The sequence below is a fragment of the Equus caballus genome, chromosome 5 (genome assembly GCF_041296265.1).
Source record: "Equus caballus isolate H_3958 breed thoroughbred chromosome 5, TB-T2T, whole genome shotgun sequence".
NCBI lineage: Eukaryota > Metazoa > Chordata > Mammalia > Perissodactyla > Equidae > Equus > Equus caballus.
In genome coordinates this window covers 31,673,027-31,696,655 of record NC_091688.1, presented here as the reverse complement: position 1 = coordinate 31,696,655, position 23,629 = coordinate 31,673,027, and the positions used below count along the sequence as shown (strand labels likewise).

Below are 23,629 nucleotides of genomic sequence, written 5' to 3'. Positions count from 1 at the left end.
AAGCCAGTGATTTTGTCCCCTCATAAGCCGCTCAGAGGGAGGCAGTTCTAGATCGGGGCAGTGTCAAGACTGTCATCAAAGGGTGTCTGTGTAGCGTGTTGACTTGTTGCCTAATGGGCCCAAGAGGGCACTCCCGGCCAGCACATCTAGGTTCAAGACAGGAAGAAGGAACAGAGCTGTGCCAACGGTGTCCTTTTCCCCTCTGATCAGGGAGCTAGAAGCTTTTCTAGAAACCACAGAGATCCACTTAAATCTCATTGACCCAACTTTTGTCAAGAGAAGCCTGGAAACGAGGGAAGCTGGGAGATTATTTCACTGCCCCAACCCCAAAGTGGAATTTCATGAGAGCAGAAAGGAAAAACTGGAGACAGAGTGAGCAATGAGCACGGTTTGCTTCGATCAGCACTTCCCCCGAAAGGGCGATTGGAATCAGCCCCTTCTCCCCATGTGCTTCGAAACTCTCCTGGGGTCTCGAAGCCAACCTGGCGGGGGCAGGACCTCTCCGTCCCCAGCATGAGGGGGTGGGGGGCGTTGCCGTTGGAGGCGCCGGTCACAGGCTGCAGAGCCCCTCGCTCACATTCTCAGCTTCTGTGACATCACACTGGGACTCGTGCCTTCTACCCTGGGCTGTAGCTTGGGAGCTCACTATCTCTTGAGCGACCGCTTTGGAGATAGGGCTCCTGGAGCCAGTGTTGGCGAGGGCGCCTGTGGGCGCTGGAGGTGCCGCCATGCCGCTCTCGCGGGCTGGCCGACCTCAGGGCCTGCTTCCCTGGATGATCCCGAGCCTGTGTGCCGCCCTCAGCGCAGTGATGCTGCTTGTCCTGAGTGGCCTGTTCTTTGCTTTCCCGTGAGTCTCCCACACAGGCCGGCAGGTTTCTGACAGACACAGAAAGAAAAAGAGATGATGATAACATGGAGCAGGGGAAGTGCAGAAGAGGGGCCATGGAAGGGAGGCTATTGTAGGCAGAGGGACGCGAACGCGCAAAGGCACCAAGGCATAGAGTGCTTGGTGCCCCTGGGAGCTGGTGGTGGTGGGTCGTGTTGGGTGACATCTGGTGGAGCTTCTATGGATCTGTCACTAGCCTGGATATTGATGGCAGGCTTGAAGGTCTGTGAGTCCTGACCAGGTGGACTGAGTCCTGGGGGGAGCTCAGGGCCTCCCGCAGATCAGGGCTGAGTCCTGCTCTGGTCTCAGTTGCAGATGGCTGCTCCAGAACGGCGAGTGGGTCTATCCTATTGTCACGGGCCCCCTCTTCGTACTCAGCTTCTGCAGTCTCATCGCCCTCAATGGGTCAGACCCTGGCATCCTACATCAAGGTGAGTTCTCGGCCCCTGGGAGAAGGAGGTAGCAGCCGAAAGGCTCCTGCCTGCACGGATGATTCCTAACGTGCTCCCCACTCCCCTCCCGGGCCTCAAGACCCCTTCTCCCCCCTCCTCATCTGCTTGGGCCCTGCTTCTTTGCTTCCTGACCCAATCCACCAAGATGTGGGAAAGAGAATTCTGGAGGTTTCCAGTTACCCTGGAGGGGAGGGCGGGGCAGACCAGGGAGAGAAGCCAGGTATTGACAACCACTCAGTTCTCTTCTTCCTTCCCACTGCACACACTCCTGAAAGCATCAGTCCCAGTTGCGAAGGCCTGCGTCCTAACAGAGCTCCTCTGGCTGCAAATTACCTTCCCTTGGGCTGCCAGCGTCTCCCAGTTCGGTCAGCCAGCCGAGTGGGGACCGGGGATTCCCATGCCCAGCTCCTCCCCACCCTTCCTGGAGCCGTGTGATGCTGCGGGGCTGCCCCCACCCCTGCCAGCAGCAGAGTGATGGAAGGGCTCCTGCTGCTGCCCAATCCTCTTCCCATGCCAGGCTCCAACGAACTGGACCCCATGATGATGCCTGTGGTGTGGGTGAAGCACATGGCCTTCCACCTGCAGTGGTGCCCAAAGTGCCGCTTCCACCGCCCGCCCCGGACCCACCACTGCCCCCGGTGCAACATTTGTGTGGAGGTGAGCACCCCTCTCATCTGCCCCCCTGCCCCCTCCCACCCCTGCTCTGAACTCGGCTTGGGCCAAGAGGCCCATTGACTCCGGGTGCCCGTGGCAGGTGTGAAAACACTACCAGGACTACAAAAGGCCAAGGGTGGCAGTAACTCCCAGGCACTCTTGGTCACTCATGCAGGTCACTGCGTCTGTGCCTGCTGCTGTCCTGGGAGGCTGGCCCTTGCCCACCCAGGTGCTGACAGGCACAGGTGCATCCACATCTATGCTTGCCCTGGTCAGGCCAGGGGGAGGAAAGGCACCCGTGTCCTACCCCAGGCCTCACTGACACTAGATGCCCAGGGGGCCTATGGCCGGCTGCAGATCTGGCCTGGGGAGATCCGCCTGTCCTCTTCTGGGGCTCCAGGCCCGACAATCTTCTGGATTCTGAGAGCTTGTCTCTCCTGTGTCTAGCCTGCCAAGGTTTACAAATGTGCTGTCTTCTCTCCTGCTTACAACCCAGAGAGGCTGGGGGGTGCGGGGGGCTGTGTCATTCTTACTCTCATTCAGTGGATGTCAAAACAGAGGTCCTGCTGAGGGTACAGCAGGAAGTGTCCCACAGAAGGCTAGGCGCGCCTTGTCTCTAGAGGCCTCGTGTCAAGTGACCTTGAGCCACAGAGCCCCAAAGTGCTCTCACCACAGAAACGCCAGCGATAGCGACATTGTGGCTCAGGTTTAGGGGCGTTGGAGGCTGGGCCACGGTCAGGATCTGGAGGGCGCCCCCTCTCACTCTCGCCCAGGACTTTGACCACCACAGCAGGTGGGTGAATAACTGCATCGGGCACCGCAATTACCGGCTTTACCTGCTGCTGGTCCTGTCCCTGTGTCTATACACTCTCGCCGTGCTGGTCGCCTGTGTGATGGTCCTGGTGCGCACGACCCACCTGCCCTACGGTCTGGACAAGATCATCACGTATCCACCAGGCTGGGGGCCCACTTTGGGTGAGAGGAGGAGGGCTGGGAGAGCCCAGGTGCGGGAGCAGGGGGCAGGGTTCAAGGCGCGGCTCCTTAGCTCCAGCGCAGCATCGTGGTGGCTGTACCCACCGCCGGCTTCCTGGTGCCTCTCTTCGTGCTGCTGCTCATCAAGGCCTGGTCGGTTAGCAAGGCTGAGCGCTCCCACGAGGGCAAGGTATGTGGGCCCGGGGGAGCCAGGACACCGGGCTGTGGGCGGTCCCCTTGTCCCTCCCGGACCTCCGCACCTTCCACTCTTCCTCCACTGCCCTGGTCCTCATGGCCTGCCCTCCCTCGAAGGTGCCTCCTTAGCCCTTCAGACCCTGATTCAGCTCCTGTGGTGCCTCCACTGGGGCTCAGTGTCACTCTCCCGACTGGGTGCCCTGCGTCCAGGGCCTCCTGTGTGCCAGGTCGCGCATGCAGTATTTTGAGCGCTGTGCGCAGTGGTGAGTAAGGCTCCATCCTGTGCTGGTGGTGATGAGGAGCCTGAAGTCAGAATAACTCCCGCCAGAGGCTGGTGAACACTGAGAGAGGGGTCTGACCGCTCTGTGCAGCACAGACTCAGAGAGGGAATGGAGAGTTCAGAGAGGACCGCGGTGGAGAGGGTTTGGGTGGGCGAGGGCAGAGGGGAGGGCATTGCAGGTGAGGGGCACAGCTTGCCAAAAGGCAGGGATGCCCGAAAGTGTGCGGACTGTTGACGAGATGGTGACGAGACAGTTGTAAATGGAGCAGAAAGTGGATGGGAAATGAAGTGGCCTCCTTGGCACTGGCCGGACGGAAAAGGCTCGGAACGTCAGGTGGAGAAATTGAGTCTTGGGACCAGGAACCTGGGAGCCACGGCAGGACTCCTTTTTTTTTTCGACATACGGTAAAATTCACCTTTTTTAAGCACCCGATTCTATGAGTGTGGGCAAGCACAGATAGTCCTGTAACCACGACCATAATTCAAATTCAGAACAGTTCCGTCAGCCCCCAAATTCTCTGACGGTCTTTTGCAGTCAATATGTCCCCATACCTGCTGCCCCTGGCATCCACTGAGTTGTACTATCCCCATAGTGTTTCTCTTTCCCGAACCTCCTGTAAATGCAATTCACAGACTTTTGAGTCTGCTGTGTTTCACGTAGCAAAATTTATTCAAGATTCATCCGTGGTGTTGCCTATATGAGGAGGTTCTTCCTTTTCTTGCTGTGTACTATTCCATCCTATGGATATACCTATGCATGCCTTGTTGATCCATTTGCCAGTTGAAGGCTATTTTGGTGGTTTCCAGTTTCTGGTGATCATGAAATGTGGTTCTAAACATTCGTGTCCAGGCCCCTGGACATGTTTCCACTTCTTTGTTGATAAATCCTTAAAGGCGGCCTTGCTGGGTTGTATGGTACCGGAATGTTTCCCTTTGTAAGCCACTGCCCAATTGTCTTCCAAAATGCCTGTACCATTTGGCATTCCCACAAGCAACGTATGAGAATTCCAGGCGTTTCTCCATTTTCACTGTCGTTTGGCGTCGTCAGGTCTTCTGTGTTTTGTTTCCTTACTTTCATCTAACGAATGTGTGGTGGTATCTCGTTGTGGTTGTGTTTGCGTGTTCCTAATGACTGATGATGCTGAGCATCTTCTCGTGTTCTCGTTTGCCGACCGTCTATCTGTGATTTGTGTCTGTTCCAATCTTTTGCCCATTCAGAAAAATTGTGTTGTTTTCTTCTTATTGAGTTTTAAGAGTTCTGTCTGTATCCTGGACTCAGATATGTGTTTTGCAAATATTTTTTCGCAGACTGTGGCTTGTCATGTCATTTTCTTTACAGCGTCTTTCAAAGATCAGAAGTTTTCGACTTGGTGAAGTGTCATATCAGCTTTTCTTTTAAGGATTGTGTCTTTGGTGTTGTAATTCAACAATCGTTGCCTAAGCAGACATCCCCAAGATATTCTCATATGTTTTCTTCAAGAAGTTTTATAGTTGTAGATTTTCTGGTAGGCCTCTGAATCATTTCAGCTTAAATTTTGTATCTGATGCAAGATATGAGTTGAGATTTATTTTTTTTGCGTATGGGTTGTGCCACCACCTTTTGTTGAAAAGACCATCCTTTTCCCATGGAGTTGCCTTTGCACATTTGTCAAAAACCAATTGACTCTATAGGTTTGGGTGTCTTTCTGAACCCTCTCTTCTTTGGCCGATGCCACACTGGCTTCATTAGTAACTTTCTATTAAGTCTCGAAATCACTTAATATGAGGCCTCCAACTTTTTCCGTCTTTTTCAAAGTGCCTTTGGCTGTCCTAGTATCTTTGATTGTCTTTATAATTTTTAGAATCAACTTGTGAATTTCTATAAAAATGTTTGCTGAGCTTTTCATTTGGATTGCGTGGAACCCATAGAGCACTTTGGAAATTGAACCATTTCACAACATTGTGTTTTGAATCCATGAACGCGGGATTCCTCTCCATGTATTTAGGTCATCCCTGATTTCTTTCATGAGTGTTTCTGCAGTTTTTAGTATAGATCATGCATACATTGTGTTGGGTTTTTTCTGAGTACTTCACGGGTTTTTGTGTTACTCTAAAGTTTTTCAAATTTCTTTTCCATTTGTTTATTATTATAAGAAACCACAATGGAATTTTCTCTATCGGACTGGGATCTTGCAGTTTTGCTAGAGTCTCTTATGAGCTCTCAAAGCTTTTTTGTTGATGCCACGTAGAAAAACATGTCATCTCTGGGTTAGAGCAGTTTCATTTCTTCCTTTCCGATAAGCATGTCTTTATTTTTTCCTTTTCTGACTACAATGTCTTGGACCTCTGGTCCGGTGTTGAGTTGGAGGGGTCACAGTGAACATCCTTGCCGTGGGTTTCCTGTGGCAGGACTATGGCCTGACTCCATGCGGTTTTAGAAAGACTGTAGTGGGCCACGTTGGTGACGGGGGGCCTGGTGACATTGAGACAGCTGAAAGGACGGAGGAATCCTCTCTGCCCACCACCTCTCATCCTTCCAGTCACCACTCCATCCCTCCATCCACCCATATTTATTTGCCAGCTCACCTGTGCCTCCTCTGCTCAGCCCTGACTCACCAGCCCCCTGTGGTCTGCCTGTCTTCCCTCTCCAGATTCAGTCCATCATTTCAGCCTCTCTTGGGCAGCACTGTCCCTTCGCACATCCTGTGCTTCTTCAGTCCTAGGTCAGGCCATAGGCCTGCCCTCCCTCCACTGCTCAGAATGGGGGTCTCCCATCCAGGCTCTCCAGCCTTAAGAAACGGAAATGTGGTCTTCTCTTTGATATTCACCAGGCACTCTTCCCCATCACCTGCAGAACCCACTCAGGTGTTCCTCACACACCTCAACTTCATTTCCTTCCCACCTGCCTCCCCTGACCACCACTACTGCTGGGCCGCTTGCTTAGTGGTTGATATAGCAAGGGCTCTGGAGCCAGTCCACGTAAATTGAAATCACGGCTGCACAGCATAGCAGCAGGGAGAGTTTGGGCATGTGACTTATTCACCTGGTGCCTCAGTTTCCCCATCTGTAAAAGGAGGTCGCGTGGGTTACTTTGGGTAAGACACGTAGCACAGCGGCTGATATAAGTAAGTGTCCTATACGTCGTCGTTATTGTTACTGTTCCTTCCCATCATTGTTTACGCATGTTCACGTCTCTCTCATCTTCAAAACAAAGCAAACCTCCAATCACATCACCGTCCTCCGCTCCACATGTCCTACTCTCCCCTCAGCACAGCCGTAGTTCCTGAGAGGATTGTCTGTGCTCATGAGTGCCATTCTGCACCTTCCTCAGCCCACTTCAGCCTCTGTCCTCACTGTCACGCTGATTCTGCACCCTCCAGGTGGCCAAATCTAGAGTGCGGTCCTCAGACGGATGTTTCTGGGCTGCACTCAGCCCCACCTGAGGCTGAGGGCGCCTGCCGTGGCCGTGCCCGGCCCCTCAGGCCCGGCTCCCCCTGCTTTCCTGGCTGCTGCTCCTCTGCCTGCACCCTGGAGTCTTGGCCTGGTTTGCCTGCTCTTCGCTCTCATCCCCTCTCTCTGCTGCTCTCCTTCCCCAGCTGCCCTCCCCACCCTGCAGGTCACAGTTGGCTCTATTGTTTGTGGGGTGTCCTCAGTCCCCACTGATGTCTGGAAGGTTGTTGAGGCACCAAATATTTGTAAGCTAACGAGTGAAACTGCAGACAAAGGAATGCATAAGGCTCTGGGATAGAAGGGGGGAGAGAGAGAGAGAGAGAAGCCTGGAGCGCTAAACCCTGGGGAAGAAGGCGCCAGAGCAGAGGCCGCAGGGAGGTGGCAGGAGATGGGGCAACGAGATGCCCACTTTGGTTTTGGTCCTGCGGACCGTGAGGGCATTTGAGACTCACAGTTGGGGCAGGAGACCCAGGTGTGGAGCCAGTGAGAGAGGACAGTGTGGGAGCTCGGAGCTGTGGGTTCCATTCACGGCTGATTGGTCCCCTGTGGGAAGGGGAAGGAGCGCTAGCTCTTAGTCAGTCCTCGTGAATCCATCCAACAGTTATCACTCCTTTAAGCACTGAGCAAGCAACGTTCTCCTCTGCTGCATATACATCTCAGACATCAAAATGGATTGCTCTACATTGGAAACTTTGATAGTAAATTTCCCCTAACTCTGTTCACCATTTAGTGTCCCTTAAATGCTTTCAACACCTTCAAGAAGGCAGGACTCAAACTCTCACAGTGCTTAGTGTTGCTATATGGCAACCATGGGAACTTCTGGAGCCCTCTTGACTTTTCCTGCCCCAGGGCTCAGCTGTCCTGCATGGAGTCCTGGCTCCTTTTGGAGGAGTATAGTTCTGAAGATCAACACCTTTGTGACAGGGGCAGGGCTCAAGGCGAGCTGGCGGTGAGCAGAGGTGCTCCTGGCCACTTTTGGTCGTGAGAGACATTTTGTAGCCGGGGCTCTTGTATTCGGGGTGAGACTGGGCCTGCCCTGAGGAGGAGGTCGGAGCTAGGCCAATGGGTGGAGGGCAGGGAGGAGCAGAGCCTGGTCAGCAGTGTCCAGGCAAGGACTTGACCTTTGGGCCTCACCTTTCCTGCACTGGGTGCTCAGGACGTGGCGCCCAGATGTCCAGGGCCATGTGAGTGTGGTTAGGGAAGTATGATTGGGCTCCAACCAACTGCCCTTCCAGAGAGTGAAATTCAGTGAAGGCACAAGTGTAGAAAAACTGGAGCTGGGACAGCAGAGAAGGGGCAGCGGGGGGTGGACGTGTCTTTGGAGCAGTTTCGTAGCAAACGGTCGATGTGTTAGGGTGTTTGGAAAGAGGCGGCAGGAGGATGTGTGTGGCCAAAGGAGGCAGAGAGGGGAGGATGCTGCCAAGGGGGTGCCGGGTGAGGGGAGGATCCCTGAGACGGCAGGAGACGGGGTGCAGCGCCAGGGGTGGCCTGGAGAGAGCTACTCGGAGGTGGGTTGGGGGAGGCCTTGGCTGACACTCGCGGCTTCTGTCCCTTGGGGTCTTGCTGCAGCCCTGGGCTGAGCTGACGGGCTCAGGGTGGGGAGTGGTGGTGGCCGTCCCAGTCCTGCTGGATCTGAGCTCTTCTTCCTCCCCTTGCCCCCTCCAGTACCAATACCTGCATCTAAACAACCCTTTCGACCTTGGCTGTGCCAGAAACTGGTGTTTCACAATTTTTGCGCCACGAGGACCCAAGTGAGTTGGCACAGCAGAGGCCCAAGTGGTGACCCTGGGGCTGGTGGGGTGAAGCTGGGATTCTCATCCGAGAAATGGGGCAGAGGGCCCGGCAGCCTGGATGCGACAGGCCCCAGCTCCCTGCACGAAGGAGCTGGTGCTTTGTGCTCCCCAAGCTGAGGGGGACCAGGCCTGGAGGGTTGCGACCCCTTCCATCTGGCTTGTGCTCCCCAGGTACATGGCCGAAGCCGTTGGGCTACAGAGCGCGGTGGGGCCTGACTGGGTGCCCATGCAGACCCTGCACTGCTCGAGAGGCCCCTCTGGGCCCAGTCCTCCAGCCGTCCCCGGGCCAGGGGCTCGCCCCCACGTCCAAACTTGCGGTCTTTACACACCGGGACGGGCTCCCCCAGGGAGTCGAGATCCTGCAGATCTCCAGGAGGTGAGGTGTCTGTGTGTTTGTGTGCGCGTGTGTGCGTGTGTGTGTGTGTGCATGTACAAGTGCAGCTGCCTGTGCCTGTGGTGTTGGGAATGGGCATCTCCAGATGGTGCGGATGTGGGGGGAGGCTCCCGCATGGTGCAGTGGCCCTGAAGCTGGAGCACTGAGAGCTCGAGTGAGGGGGCTTGTAGTCCCCAGGAGCGCTGGAAGTAGAGTCACAGGCCTCCAGAATCATCGGGCGGATCCTGGAGACACAAAGGGAAAAGACCACACCACAACCTTGCTGGTTGGCCTTGGCCCAGTCACTTCCCCTTTCTGGGCCTCAGTGTCCAGATTAGGACTGAAGGTGGTCCAGTGGTTTCTCATTTGGGGGTACCGATTCCTTTCTTTCAAGGCAACTTTTAATCTGGAGCTGAGTGTATGAACCGTGTGGAAGTGGACCATCAGGAATGAAGTGGGGGTAGGTAATTCCCAAGCCCGCGCCCAAGGGCCCCTGCAGTGGCATTCTGTGGTGGCAGCCCACACCATGCACTGTGTGTGGGGGGTGGCATCTTGGACAGAGTCTTCCTCCCCAGCTGGTGGGCCATGCGCTACAGGGTGGGCCCTTGGGGACAGCCCGCATCGTCCACTCTGCATTTAGGTCCACGCCGGCTGGCCCAGTGCTGCCCCTGCTGCATGAGGCCGCAAATCAGCCTTGGTCTGCTCTCGCCATTTTGCCCCTGGAGATGCCAGGAGCCTCGACACCTGAACCTCACTCCTGTATCCCGCGTGGAGGCTCTCCGTGCCCTGTCCCTGCCTACTCCGCTGGTGGGAGTGCCTGGATCCCCCGAAAGCCCATTAAATACCCTTTGCCTGCCTCCTCCAACTGACTTAGAGCTTGGTCTGTCCCAGATTCCACAGAGCTGGGGGACATGGGGCATTCTGGGGGCTGAGACAAAGACCCTGGGAGGAGGGACCAAGGTCCAATACTGGCTGGCTTTGCGACCTTGGACAAGACACGCAACATTTCTGTCATCCTTAAAATGGGCAACCCTAACAACCACAGCAGAGCTGGAGATGATGGAAGAGAAAACCCAGCCGTGCCTGGATGTCCTCCCAGGAAAGTCCTGGCCTCCACCCTGCAGCTCCCCTGTCTGCCTGAAGAGGGCGCGCGCTGCCCAGGAATCCCCCCAGAGTGGCCTGCTCTGGCAGTGCAGCATAGGAGCCTCCTGGGTAGCTTGGGGCTGGCCCTCAGGCGAGGAGGGGGCCCTCCCGCGGCCTCATCCCTGGGAGGTGGAGTGGGCGTGTTGCCCATCACAGTCCACCCTGCATCTTTGCTCCGAGCCGTTCTCACCCTGGTCACTCCCTCCTGTTGAGGAGTCAGACGCTGTTTCACGTCCTGTCCTTGTCGGGGTGCCCTAGGCTCTGTGCCTCTGCTGGCCTTAGGGGGCAGGGAGAGGGCAGTACATCAAACTGTGGCTCCTCTAGTGGCCAGCGTGTGACCCTGCTCATGGGAAATAACGGCATGTTCCTGGAAGGTAGTCAGTGGATGAAATGAGGTGGTTCATGCAAACACGAGGCGCACAGTAGGGACACACTGAAAGCAGCCAGTATGATGATGATCATTTTCTCCATCACACAGCTAACAGACCACCCAGTGTTCCTCCAAGGGCCACCTTCTCAGAATTCCAGGGCCCCAGGTCACCGACTCTGCATCTCTGGGTGGGGGAGGGCGGGAATCTGAATCTGGGTTTTCGTCTGGTGCCCGTGTGATCCTGCCACCCTGGAGTTTCAGAACTGCCTCCTCAAGAGATGAGGATGGGCACCACCACACTGCTTCCTGGCACCCTGCACTCAGGGGAAATCGGGAGCAGGGGAGGGTAAGAAGGAAGGATGTCGCCAGAGGGCCAGACCAACAGCCCAGGGCCCGTGGAGGTGTGTGTGCTGTGTGTGCATGCCCGTGCTTGTGTGTTGGGGCAGGAGCTCATCCTTGGGGAGCGTCAGCCCCACCAGGGGAGGTGGGTGACCTCTGTGCAGGACGTGGCTCCAGGTCTCTACACAATGAGTCCCCCCGCAGGCTGCCCCTCCCTCCTCTCCCACCCTGACCGTGGTGGACTTGGTCCCCTCTGTGTCTGGCCCAGCCTCACCCATGCCTCTTGTTCTGGCTCTCTGGGCTGAACCCCAGGGACTCCAGCTCTCCCGTGTCCCCTTTGCTTTGGGGTCAGGGTCTCCCCGGTCTGAAGCTCCCTTGGGGTGCAAGCATTTTCTCAGCTCTCATCCTGCTGACCTCAGGGTTGACCCTGGGTTCTGGGGAGGGCTGTAGGATCTTCCTGACATACAGAAAGGCAGCCCAATCGTGGCCTCTTTAAATGGCTTCTGTTGCCACATTGAAACTTCTGGGGGCCTGCATTTCTGAGTCCTGCTAAAGCAGCCTCATCTGTCTGGGAAGCCCGAAGTCCATGGGCGCATGAGACACAGGGAGGACACGAGACTTTTTGAGCCCCCGACCCCAGGTGTATGTGTGGTGCCCAAATCTGTGTGGGCCTCCTGTGTGTGTGTTCCGAGGCACAGCGCAGCCCAGGCTGCCCACCACAGAGAAGAGGTGCTCAGGCCCACTCCCAAAAGGTGTCCTGGGGGTGTCTGTGCCTGAGCTCCATGTGAAGAGGATCCAGGACCCTGGGACAGGGCCGGGAGGTTGATGTTCATGAAAGGGCTGGCTGTAGGAGTCTCAGCTGCTGGAGGCCGTGCTCTGCAGGAGGCTGAGAAGCCCAGGGTCCCCCAGGGTCTGGGACCCCTAGTCCCGCCCTGCCCTGCTGCCCGTCCCTCCACTGCCCTGCCTGGTTCAGAGCCGGGTGCCTGGTCATCAGGATGGCATCGACTGCTTCCCTGCATCCTGCTATAAGGGGGACTCACCCAGCCTCAGGCCAGGCCTTCCAAGTCCTCAGCCACGTGTGTCGTGTCCCGTAACAGCCAGGGTCTCAGTTGCCCCACCGGGCAAGGACGTAACTTTCCTCTGACGCTGATAGGTGGCCATGACCCCTCCTGCTCTGGGATGTTGATTCTGGCTCTTTGTGGTCCCTCCCACCAGAGAGTTCTAGGATTTCTTTAGGAAAGCCCCTTCATTCAGCCTCCTCCGCCCCTCGAGGGCTAAGAGGGCCCTAGCCCACCCCCTCCTCTGACTCCCCCACACCCTCTCCGCTGAGCGCTGCCCCCACCCCCAGAGATTCTCTCGTGCCAGGATGGAGGCCTCAGCCGAGCTGCCCCCGCCTTCCCTTTGCAGCTCCTCCCCATTCATGCTAACCTGCCCTTGATTCCCACACACGCCCCTCGAGGTCCCTCGCCCACTGAGGGGGGAGAGGTGTTCTCAAGTAAGCCAGGGGCAGCTACCGTTTTCCTAGGAGGAAAATTTAGGATTTTTCCACTTCTGAAGGATAGTTCTTGTTCCCTAGTTGTGAGCTAGTCATAGCTAATAAATGAAATTTCCTTCCGAAAGTGACACTTCAGTCATGGCCCTCATAACTGATGTGATTTATGCAGTTACGAAAGAGGACTCATTCTGATGGAAACTTTGAAAATAATCATTTGCCATGATAAGCAAAGGGACTCAATCAAGGCACTTTGTGTGTCTAACTAGCCTGCAGGGTATCTAGTTTTACTAATTTTTCAATTATTTTATTGAGTTCACAATGGTTTATAACATTGTGTGATTCTGAGCGTCCGTTACTATGTATCAGTTTCTGTATACGCTTCACCGTGCTCACTACCACTACTCTAATTTTTATCTGTCACCGTCTACATGTGCCCTTCTACCCATTTTGTTCCCTTCCAGTCCCCTTCCCCTCTGGTCACCACCAATGTGTTCTTTTTGCCCATGTGTTTGTTGATCTTCCACAGATGAGTGAAATCATCCAATATTTGTCTTTCTCTGTGTGTCTTATTTCGCTTACCGTCATACCCTGAAGGTCCATCCATGTTGTGGCAAATGGGATGATTTTCTCTTTTATGCGGCTGAGTCGTAGTCCGTTGTATATACACACCTCGTTGTCTTCATCCATTCATCTTTAGAAGGGTACTTGGGTCGCTTCACGTCGTCCCTCTTGTGAGTAACGCTGTAATGAACATCAGGGCGCCTAAATCTCTTTGGAACGTTGATTTCATGTTCTTTGGATAAACACCCTGTAGTGGGACTGCTGGGTAAGATGGTATTTCTATTTTTAATTTTTTGGGAAATCTTCATGCTCTTTTCCATAGTGGCTGCACCAGTTTGTAATCCCAGCAGCAGTGTATGAGGATTCCCTTTTCTCCACATCCTCTCCAACATTTATTCTTTTTTGTCTTGGTAATTATAGCCTTTTGGACCAGGGTACGGTGATATCTGATTGTAGTTTGATTTGCATTTCTGTCCTAATTAGTGATGTTGAACACCTTTTCCTGTCTGCTGGTCATCTGTGTATCTTCCTTGAAAAATGTTCAAATCCTCTGCCCAATTTTTGATCAGTTTTCATGTTGTGTTTTTGAGGGCTTGTACGTATTCTTGATATATTTTGGAGACTAAACTCTTGTCAGATAGATGATTTGCAAATGTTTTCTCCCAGTTGTCAGGTCATCTTTTCATTTTGCTCCTGGTTTCCTTTGCCTTGCAGAGATTTTTAGTCTGATGTAGTTCCGTTTGTTAATTTTTCCCTTTGTTTTTCTTGCTTGAGTAGACGTGGTATTCCCAAAGATGCTGTGAAGACCAGTGTCAAAGTGTCTACTGCTTATATTTTCTTCTTGCAGTTTTATGGTTTCATGTCTTACATTCGAGTGTTTCACTCATTTGGAGTTAATTGTTTTTCATCTTATTCCTAGGTATTTTATTCTTTTAATTTCAATTGTATTCTTAATTTCTCTTTCTGCTACTTCATGGATAGTATATAGAAATGCAACTGATTTTTGTATGCTGATTTTGTTTCCTGCCACTTTACCGTATTCATTTATTATTTCTAAATCTTTTTTGGTGGATTCTTATTGTTTTCTATAAGTGAAATCATGTCATCTGCAAATAGTGACAGTTTCACTTCTTCCTTTCCAACTTCACTTCCTTCCTTCCTTTCCTTTCCTTTTATTTCTTTTTCTTGCCTGATTGCTCTGGCTGAGACTTCCAATACCACACTAAATAAGAGTAGTGACAGTGGGCATCCTTGTCTGGTTCCTGTTCTCACAGGGATAGTTTTCAGTTTTTCTCCATTGAGAATGACATTAGCTGTGAGTTTGACATGTATGGCCTTTATTCTGATGAGTACTTTCCTTCAATCCACGTTTCGTTCAGAGTTTTTATCAGCAATGCATGCTGTATCTTGTCTAATGCTTTCTCTGCATCATAGATATGATCATGTGATTTTTATCCTTCACTTTGATAATGTGATGTATCATGTGGATTAATTTGCAGATGTTGAGCCGTACTGCATCCCTGAAATAAATCCCACTTGATCATGGGGTATGACTTTTTCAATGTATTGTTGTATTTGGTTTACTAGTATTAGGTTGAGGATTTTTGCGTGGATGTTCATCAGTGATACTGGCTTTTCATTTTCTCTCTTTTGTGTTTTCCTTGTCTGGTTTTGGTATCAGGGTAATGCTGGCATCATAGAATGAGTTAGAAAGCTCCCCTTCCTCTTCAATTTTTCGGAAGAGTTTGAGAAGGATAGATATTAAGTCTTCTTTGAGTGTTTGGGAGAATTCACTAGGGAAGCCGTCCGGTCCTGCACTTTTCTTTTTGTGGAGGTTTTTGATGACTGTTTTGATTTCCTTCGTCGTGCTGGTCTATTCCAATCCTCTAATTTTTCTTGATTCACTTTTGGAAGGTTGTAAGATTCTAAGGATGGACCCATTTCTTCTAGATCATCCAATTTGTTGGCATATAGCTTTTCATAGAATCCTCTTATAATCTTTTGTATTTCCGAGGTGTCCATGGTAATTTGTCCTCTTTCCGTTCTGATTTTTTTTATTTGAGCCTTCTCTGCTTTTTTCTTGGTGAGTCTATTTAGAGGTTTGTGAATTTTGTTTATCTTTTCAAAGAACCAGCTCTGGATTTCATTGATTTCTTTCTACTGTTTTTTCTTCTATATTTCATTTATTTCTGGTCTGAATTTATTATTTCATTCCTTCTGCTGATTTTGGGCCTGGTTCTTCTTTTTCCGATTGCTTTAGGTGCTCTGTCAGATGGTGTATTTGAGATTTTTGTTGTTTGTTGAGGTAGTCTGTATTGCTATAATCTTCCCTCTTACAACTACTTTTGCTGTATCCTATACATTTTTTTTTTAAGATTTTTATTCTTTTCCTTTTCCTCCCCAAAAGCCTGCAGGAACATAGTTGTATATTCTTTGTTGTGGGTCCCTCTGGTTGTGGCATGTGGGACGCTGGCTCAGCGTGGCTTGATGAGCAGGGCCATGTCCGCGCCCAGGATTCGAACCAATGAGACACTGGGCCGCCTGCAGTGGAGCACACAAACTTAACCACTCGGCGACAGGGCCAGCCCCTGTATCCTATAAGTTTTGCATGTCATGTTTTATTTTCATTTGTCTCCAGGTTTTTTTTTGTTTCTCCTTTGATTTTTTCATTGACCCAATCCTTGTTCAGTAGCGTTTTGTTTAGTCTCCACATATTTGTGTCTTTTCTGGTTTTCTGCCTGTAGTTGATTTCTGGTTTCAGGTTGCTGTGATCAGAAAAGGTGCTTGGTATTATTTCAGTCTTCTGAAAGTTGTTGAGTCTTGTTTGCAGCCTAATATGTGATAAGTCCTGGAGAGTGGTCCATGTGCATTTAAAAAGAATGTGTGTTCTGTGGTTTTGGATGGAATGTTCTGTGTGCATCTACTACTCCACCTGGTCTGTAGTGTTGTTGAACAGCACTGCTTCCCTGTTGTTCTTCTGTTTGGATGACCTGTCCATTGCTATAGTCATGTTGAAGCCCCCTCTTGTTTATTGTGTTGCTGTCTCTTTCTCCTTTCATTTCTGTTAATAATTGCTTTTTATGTTTAGGTACTGCTATTTTGAGTGCATAGATATTTACAAGTGTTATATCCTCTTCTTGGGTTTTTCCCTTTATCATTATGTGGTGACCTGCTTTGTCTCTTGGGACCATTTTTGTTTGAAAGTCTGTTTTCTCTGATATTCGTATTGTTAGCCCAACTTTCTTTCCTTGCTATTTGCACAGAGGATCATTTTCCATCTCTTGACTTTCAGTTTGTGAGTGTGGTTAGGTCTGAAGTGTCTCTCTTGTAGGTAGCACATATATGGGTCTTGTTTTTTGTCCAATATGCCACACTGTGCCTTTTGATTGGAGCATTTAGTCCGTGGACATTGAAAGTAGCTATTGATAAGGACGTCCTTGCCATTTTGTTACTTTTTTCTGGTTGATTTAGTAGTTCTTCTCTGCTCCTTTCTTCTTCTTTGCTCTCTTCTCTTGTGGTTTGCTGCCTTTTTTAGTATTATGGTTGGATTTCTGTCTCTTAATTTTCTGTTTCTGATTCTGTTGGTTCCTGGTGTGTGATGACCATGAAGTTCATAGATAACATCGTAGGCACATAGCAATCTATCAGAAGCTGATGATCTCTTTAGTTTGACCTCTTCTAAAAACTCTACTCTTTTACACTGCTCCTCCCACATTTCATGCTTTTGATATCATATCTAACCTCTTCTTTTGTGCATCTGTACCCATTACTCTTTTACCATAGCAATAGGTAATTTTCGTACTTTTGTCTTTTGCCCTTCTTATTATCTTCATAGGTGATCGATCTGCTACCTTGACCGTATTTTTGCCTTTACCAGTGATTTGATGGCTTTTTTTTTTTTGATAAATTTCTTATTCCTATCTGTGGTCTTCTCTTTCCAAGTTTAATAAGTCCCTGCATCGTTTTTTGTAAGACTTGTTTCTTGGTGATAAACTCCCTTAATTTTTGCTTGTCTGGGAAACTCTCTCTCCTTTCATTCTGAACGATAACCTTACCAAGTAGAGTATTCTTGGCTGTAGGTTTTTTCCTTTCGGCACTGTAAATACGATGTACCACTCCCTTGTAGCCTGTAATATTTGTGCTTAGAAGTCAGCTCATAGCCTTATGGGATTTCCTTTGTATGTCACTTGTTACCTTTCCCTCGCAGCTTTTAGGAGTCTCTCTTTATCTTTAATTCTTCACATTTTAATTGTAATGTATCTTAGTGTGAGCCTCTTAGGTCTTCTTTTGTTTGGTGCTCTCTGTGCTTCCTGTACCTAGATGTCCATTTCCTTCCTTACATTAGGAAAGTTTTCAGCTATTATTTCTTGTAATAAATCCTCTGCCCCTTTGTCTCTCTCTTCCCCTTCTAGGACACATAAAATAGGAATGTTAGTGTGCTTGATGTTGTCCCACAGGTCCCATAGACTTTCCTCATTGTCGTTAATTCTTCTTTCTATTATCTGTAAAGCTTGGGTGATTTTGCCTATTCTTTTCTTTAAAAGTTTCATAGAATGTTCCTAGGGCAGCTGGAATTTCCCCAGGCATAAATTTATGCAAAAGCACTCCTCTGAATTCCAATTATTAGGGCATCATTTTAAAATTTTCCTGAGAGTTAATTAGCTGGAAAAATATATTCCCAGTTTTCAATATTCAGACTCACAGTGATCATAGGAGGACCACTTGCAGGTCCTACATATGTAGGATAATATGTAGGCTGTGCCTAGGTGAAGAAATATTTGTGCTCTTTAAAACTGGGTTGTTGTTTTCAAATATTTTGGATCAATATGTCAGACAAGGAAAGATTGAAATGAAAAACCAACAATCAGGTAAGTTTGACCATTGTCATAGTCATGGTCATAGCCTGGGAAAGTCAGACTTTGGAGATGGAACACACAGCATCAAAAAGAAGCTTATTGTATGCTCATCAGAAAAGAAAACATTAAAACTGATCAACAATATTTTGAGACAAATAGCTGCAAATTCTGGAAAGCATAGCCACACTCAGATTTCTCTCATCAGTGTTATTCAGCCACATGGCATGAGTTCTCATTCTGTCAACCCTGGCTCCACAATCTACATTCCTGAAGTCATCTCTTCCCAGCCCTTGGAGTCCTGGAGTCCTGAGTGTCAGGTCCCTTGGTGTCTGCTCTGATGGTCATGTCAGCTTCTTCTAAGAAGGGTATAAGCAGGTGTCTCTTCCCTGTATCCCCTTCTCAGGCTGTCCTTCTCTGATGTTCCAGAAGCCCCAGTCTCTGGTCTGGAGCATCTAGCAATGACCTTCAGTCAAACATGAAGGGAGCATAGAAACCACGTGTTGATGCCAAGGCAGGTTAATTTATTAGAGTAGCTCTGTCAGAATGGAGGAGGTCAGAATCTCTTTTGGGGTGAGGTAGATAAGTGCATGGGTCCCCATGATTATTCCAGGAAGACTCCACTGATAATTAAATTCAGGAGATAATGTATTAGTGTACAGTGAAAACACAGACTACTCCTTATGTAAAGTGTGTGCCACAACTGCTGCCAATTGACATGAGTGTTTTAAATTGAGAAATGAAATATTTCCAGACCCAATTGATTGACATTCTTTGTGTTGGGCCATTCACTTGAATTCGAGTGTGCTTTTCCCAACCTTGCAGGGGTAACCAAGTTACTGAAAGCTTGTTCATATTGGTTAACAAGCCCAAACACAGGCTTGTTGACCTGCCACACTGTAGGGCCAATAAGGAGAAAAGCTGAAACACCAGGCTTGTGTCAAGGAAAGAAGTTTACTATCAAAAGGCAGCCAGATAAGGGGACTGGGCAGAGCAAAATGGTGGGGTGAGCTGACCCGGGACTCTCTCCCCTCCACACTACAAAAAAGGACTGGAAATAAACTGAATTTCAGCTAAGAAACCTAACGCCAGGTCGTCAGAGACCTACAGTACCAAAAACATGGAGGACGGAGGCCCTGCAGCAGACCTGGGAGGAGCTGGAATGGGGTAGGAGAGAACTTCGCTCCCTCCCCTAGAGACTGGGATCGCTGCCGTGGGTGCGGGAAGGAGAGGGGTAGGGGCCGCGCGACTGGAGATTGTCCAGGACTCCCGCCGCTGGTACAGTGGAAACCTGCTGACGGGAGAAAGCTTCCGTCCATGGGGACCACATAAACCCAGGGCCCTGGAGACCAGAGAACAAAACTGATCCGAATCCATATCCGCGCGTGAGAAAAACAGCCCTCCTCACCAGCAAACCGCGCTGGGCCCCGCCATCCTGCCCGTAGGCAGAGAGCTCAGAAGGGGCGGCTCTCAACCCCCATCTGGTGGCGACAGGCTGTAAGTGCAACTGAATTCTACCATCATGAGAAAAAAACACTCCTCTACCATCCAGCAATTTATAAAAGCTCCAGACAAGAAGGATAACAACAAAAACACTGAAATAAATCCTCAGGACTTGGAAATAGGTAAACTAAGTGAAAATGAGTTCAGAGTAGCTATAATCAAAAAACTTAATGAGGTAGAGAGAAAGATAGAGAAACAAGGCAATGGGTTCCGGAGTGACTTCGCAAAAGAGATTGAAATTGTGAAGAATCAAACAGAGTTACTACAGATGAAAAACACAATGGACCAGATAAAACAGAATATGGATTTCCCGAGTACCCTTATAGACACCATAGAGGAGCAAATTAGCATAATCGAAGATAGACAGGCTGAATGGCTCCAGGCAGAGGAAGAAAGAGAACTAAGAATTAAAAAGAATGAGGAAAATCTCCGAGAGAAAGCGGATTCAATGAGGAGAAAGAAGTTAAGGATCATAGGAATTCCCGAGAACGCGGAAAAGGAAAATGGAGCAGAAAGTGTGCTTAGTGAAATTCTAGAAGAGAACTTCCCAAATCTAGGGATTGAGGGAGAAATGTGTGTAGAGGAAGCTTTCAGATCTCCTAGATCTGTCAATGTAAAAGGACCTACTGCAAGGCATATAGTAGTACAAATGGCAAAAAGGAAAGACAAAGAAAGAATACTCAGGTCAGCAAGACAGAAGAAAATAACCTACAAAGGAACTCCTATCAGACTTTCAGCAGATTTCTCTACAGGAACCTTACAAGCTAGGAGAGGATGGAGTGACATATGCGAAAGTTTAAACGATAAAAATCTTCAGGCAAGGGGCTGGCCCCGTGGATGAGTGGTTGAGTTCGCGCGCTCTGCTGCAGGCCACCCAGTGTTTCCTTGGTTCGAATCCTGGGCACGGACATGGCACTGCTCATCAGACCACGCTGGGACAGCGACCCACATGGCACTTCTAGAGGGACCCACGGCAAAGAATATACAGCTATGTACCGGGGGGCTTTGAGAAGAAAAGGGAAAAAATAAAATCTTTAAACAAACAAACAAAAAAATCTTCAGCCAAGAATACTCTATCCAGCAAGAATATCCTTCAGATATGAGGGAGAAATTAAATCTTTTCCAGACAAACAAAAGCTAATGGAGTTTGTAACCAAAAGTCCTCCACTGCCAGAAATCCTCAAGAAGGCTCTCATACCTGACAAAAGAAAAAAGGGAGAAAGGGGTGACAAGCCACAGAGTAGGGAACAAGATAGATAGAACCAGAATAGGATAGCAAATATTCAACTATAGCATTAGGATAAAGGGAAGGAAACTACCAAAGCAAAGACGATCTTATCACTCTAACTACAAACTCATAACACGAGTTGGAACAAGAAATGAAAATAATAATTGAGGAGGGGAAGAGCAAAGGGACTAAATCAGTCTAGGTCAAGTAAGTAAGAGACCACCGGAGAATAGACTATATTATACACAAGATTCTAAATACAAACTTCAGGATAAGCAGTAAACTAACAAACAGAACAGAGCCACAAAACACACATAAGGAAAAATCTAAGAAACCCCGCATAAAACATTGCAGTGTTAAATGGGTAGGCTAAAGCACACAGGAAGAGAAACCAGATAACGAGCGACAGAGTGACAGCATTAAGTCCACATGCATCAATGATCACTCTCAATAGAAACGGATTGAACTCTCCAATAAAAAGACACAGAGTGGCAAAATGGGTTAAAGAACAAGATCCAACAATTTGTTGCCTCCAGGAAACACACCTCAGCCCCAAGGACAAACACAGGCTCAGGGTGAAGGGGTGGAGGACAGTACTTCAAGCTAACAGCAAGCAAAAGAAAGCAGGTGTTGCAATTCTTATATCACACAGAGGGGATTTCAAAATAAGACAGGTAAAGAGAGACACAGAGGGACCAGATATAATGATCAAAGGGACACTTCAACAAGAAGAAATCACGCTTATAAATATCTATGCACCCAACACAGGAGCACCAAGATTCATAACGCAACTCTTAACAGACCTAAAGGAAGATGTGAAAAACAACACAATAATAGGAGGGGACCTCAAGACCCCACTCACATCAATGGACAGATCATCCAGACAGAAAATCAACAAGGAAATAGTGGAGCTAAACAAAAAACCAAAACCATTGGACTTAATAAACATATGTAGATCACTTCATCCTAAAACAGCAGAATACACATTCTTCTCAAGTGCACATGGAACATTCTCAAGGATAGACCATATGTTGGGAAACAAGGCAAGCCTCTACAAATAAAAAAAATTGAAATAATAACAAGCATCTTCTCCGATCATAATGCTATAAGGCTAGAAGTTAACTACAAGAAAAAAGCTGAGAAACGCACAAATATGTGGAGAGTAAACAATACACTACTGAACAAGCAATGGATCTTTGAAGAAATTAAAGAAGAAATCAAAAATTACCTGAAGACAAATGAAAATGATGACATGCCATTCCAACTCATATGGGATACAGCAAAAGCTGTGTTCAGAGGAAAATTCATCACAATAAAGGCACATCTTAACAAGAAAAATCCCAAAAAAGCAATCTTAAATGACACCTAACTGAACTAGAGAAAGAAGAACAAATAAAGCCCAAACTCAGCAGAAGGAGATAAATAATAAAAATCAGAGCAGAAATGAATACTCTTGAAACGAAAAAGGCAGTAGAAAGGATCAATGAGACAAAGAGCTGGTTTTTTGAGAAGAGAAATAAAATTGACAAACCCCTAACCAGACTTACAAAGAAAAAAAGGGAGAAAGCTGAAATAAACAAAATCAGAAATGAAAGAGGAGAAATAACAACAGACTCTGCAGAAATACAACGGATTATAAGAGAATACTACTGAAAACTCTATGCCAACAGAATGGATAACCTAGAGGAAATGGCTACATTCTTGGACTCCTGCAATCTCCCAAAGCTCACTCAAGAAGAAGCAGACAATTTGAACAGACCAATCACAAGGAAAGAGATTGAAACAGCCATCAAAAACATCCCAAAGAATAAAAGCCCAAGACCAGATGGCTTTCCTGGGGAATTCTACCAAACTTTCAGGAGGATTTAATACCTATGCTTTTCAAGCTGTTCCAAAAAATTAGGGAGGATGAAACCCTTCCTAAAACATTCTTTGAGGCCCACATCATGCTGATACCAAAGCCTGACAAGGACACCACGAAAAAAGAGAACTACAGGCCAATATCACTGATGAACATAGATGCAAAAATCCTCAACAAAATTTTGGCAAGCAGAATTCAGCAATTCATCAAAAGGATCATACATCCTGATCAGGTGGGATTCAGACCAGGGACACAGGGATGGTTCAACATCCACAAATGTGTCAACGTGATACAACACATCAACAAACTGAGGAATACAAACCACATGATCTTCTCAATAGATACAGAGAAAGCATTTGACAAGATCCAAGAGCCATTTATGATAAAAACTCTGAACAAAATGGGCCTGGAAGGGAACTACCTCAACATAATAAAGGCCGTATACGACACACCCACAGCCAACATCATACTCAGTGGGCAAAAACTGAGCACCATCCCCCTGAAAACAGGAATGAGACAAGGATGCCCTCTGTCACCACTCTTCTTTAACATAGTACTGGAGGTCCTGGCCAGAGCAATCAGCCAAGAAAAAGGAATAAAAGGAATCCAAATAGGGAGGGAAGAAGTGAAACTCTCGCTGTTTGCAGATGACATGATCTTACATCTAGGAAACCCCAAAGAATCCATCGGAAAACTCTTAGCAGTAATCAACAACTACAGCAAACTTTCAGGGTATAAAATGAATTTGCATAAATCAGTAGCATTTCTATATTCTAATTACAAACAAACAGAAAAAGCATTCAAGAACACAATCCCATTCACAATCACAACAAAAAGATTAAAATCCCTCAGGGTAAATTTAACAAAGGAAGTGAAGGACCTATGGAATGAAAATTACAAGGCCTTTATGAGAGAATTGGACGACAACATAAGGAGATGGAAAGACATTCCATGTACATGGATTGGAAGAAGAAACATAGTTAAAGTGTCCGTTCTACCTAAAGCAATCTACAGATTCAACACTATCCGAATCAGAATCCCAATGACATTCTTTACAGAATTAGAACAAAGAATCCTCAAATTCATATGGGGCAACAAAAGACCCCGAATTGCTAAAGCAATCCTGAGAAAAAAGAACAAAACGGGAGGCATTGCAATCCCTGACTTCAAAACATACTACAAAGCTACAGTAATCAAAACAGCATGGTACGGGTACAAAAACAGGTGCACAGATCAATGGAA

General features: G+C 48.4%; 1 protein-coding gene across 2 annotated transcripts; it reads left to right on the top strand.

Annotated features, from left to right (window-relative positions):
• The first annotated feature begins 615 nt into the window (after positions 1-615).
• Positions 616-9,899, top strand: LOC100059182 (palmitoyltransferase ZDHHC19). 2 transcript variants are annotated; one of them, XM_005609854.4, is made up of 9 exons: positions 616-847; positions 1,196-1,317; positions 1,856-1,995; positions 2,766-2,938; positions 3,049-3,154; positions 8,534-8,619; positions 8,833-9,037; positions 9,429-9,494; positions 9,675-9,899. In XM_005609854.4, the coding sequence occupies exons 1-8, from the start codon at positions 729-731 to the stop codon at positions 9,456-9,458; spliced, it is 981 nt and encodes a 326-aa protein (XP_005609911.2). In that variant the 5' UTR covers positions 616-728; the 3' UTR covers positions 9,459-9,494; positions 9,675-9,899. The 2 variants fall into 2 exon arrangements, 1 of the variants encoding a protein (XP_005609911.2); XR_011438612.1 differs by having other exon boundaries at positions 619-847; positions 3,049-3,844; positions 9,675-9,896.
• The last annotated feature ends 13,730 nt before the right edge of the window (positions 9,900-23,629 follow it).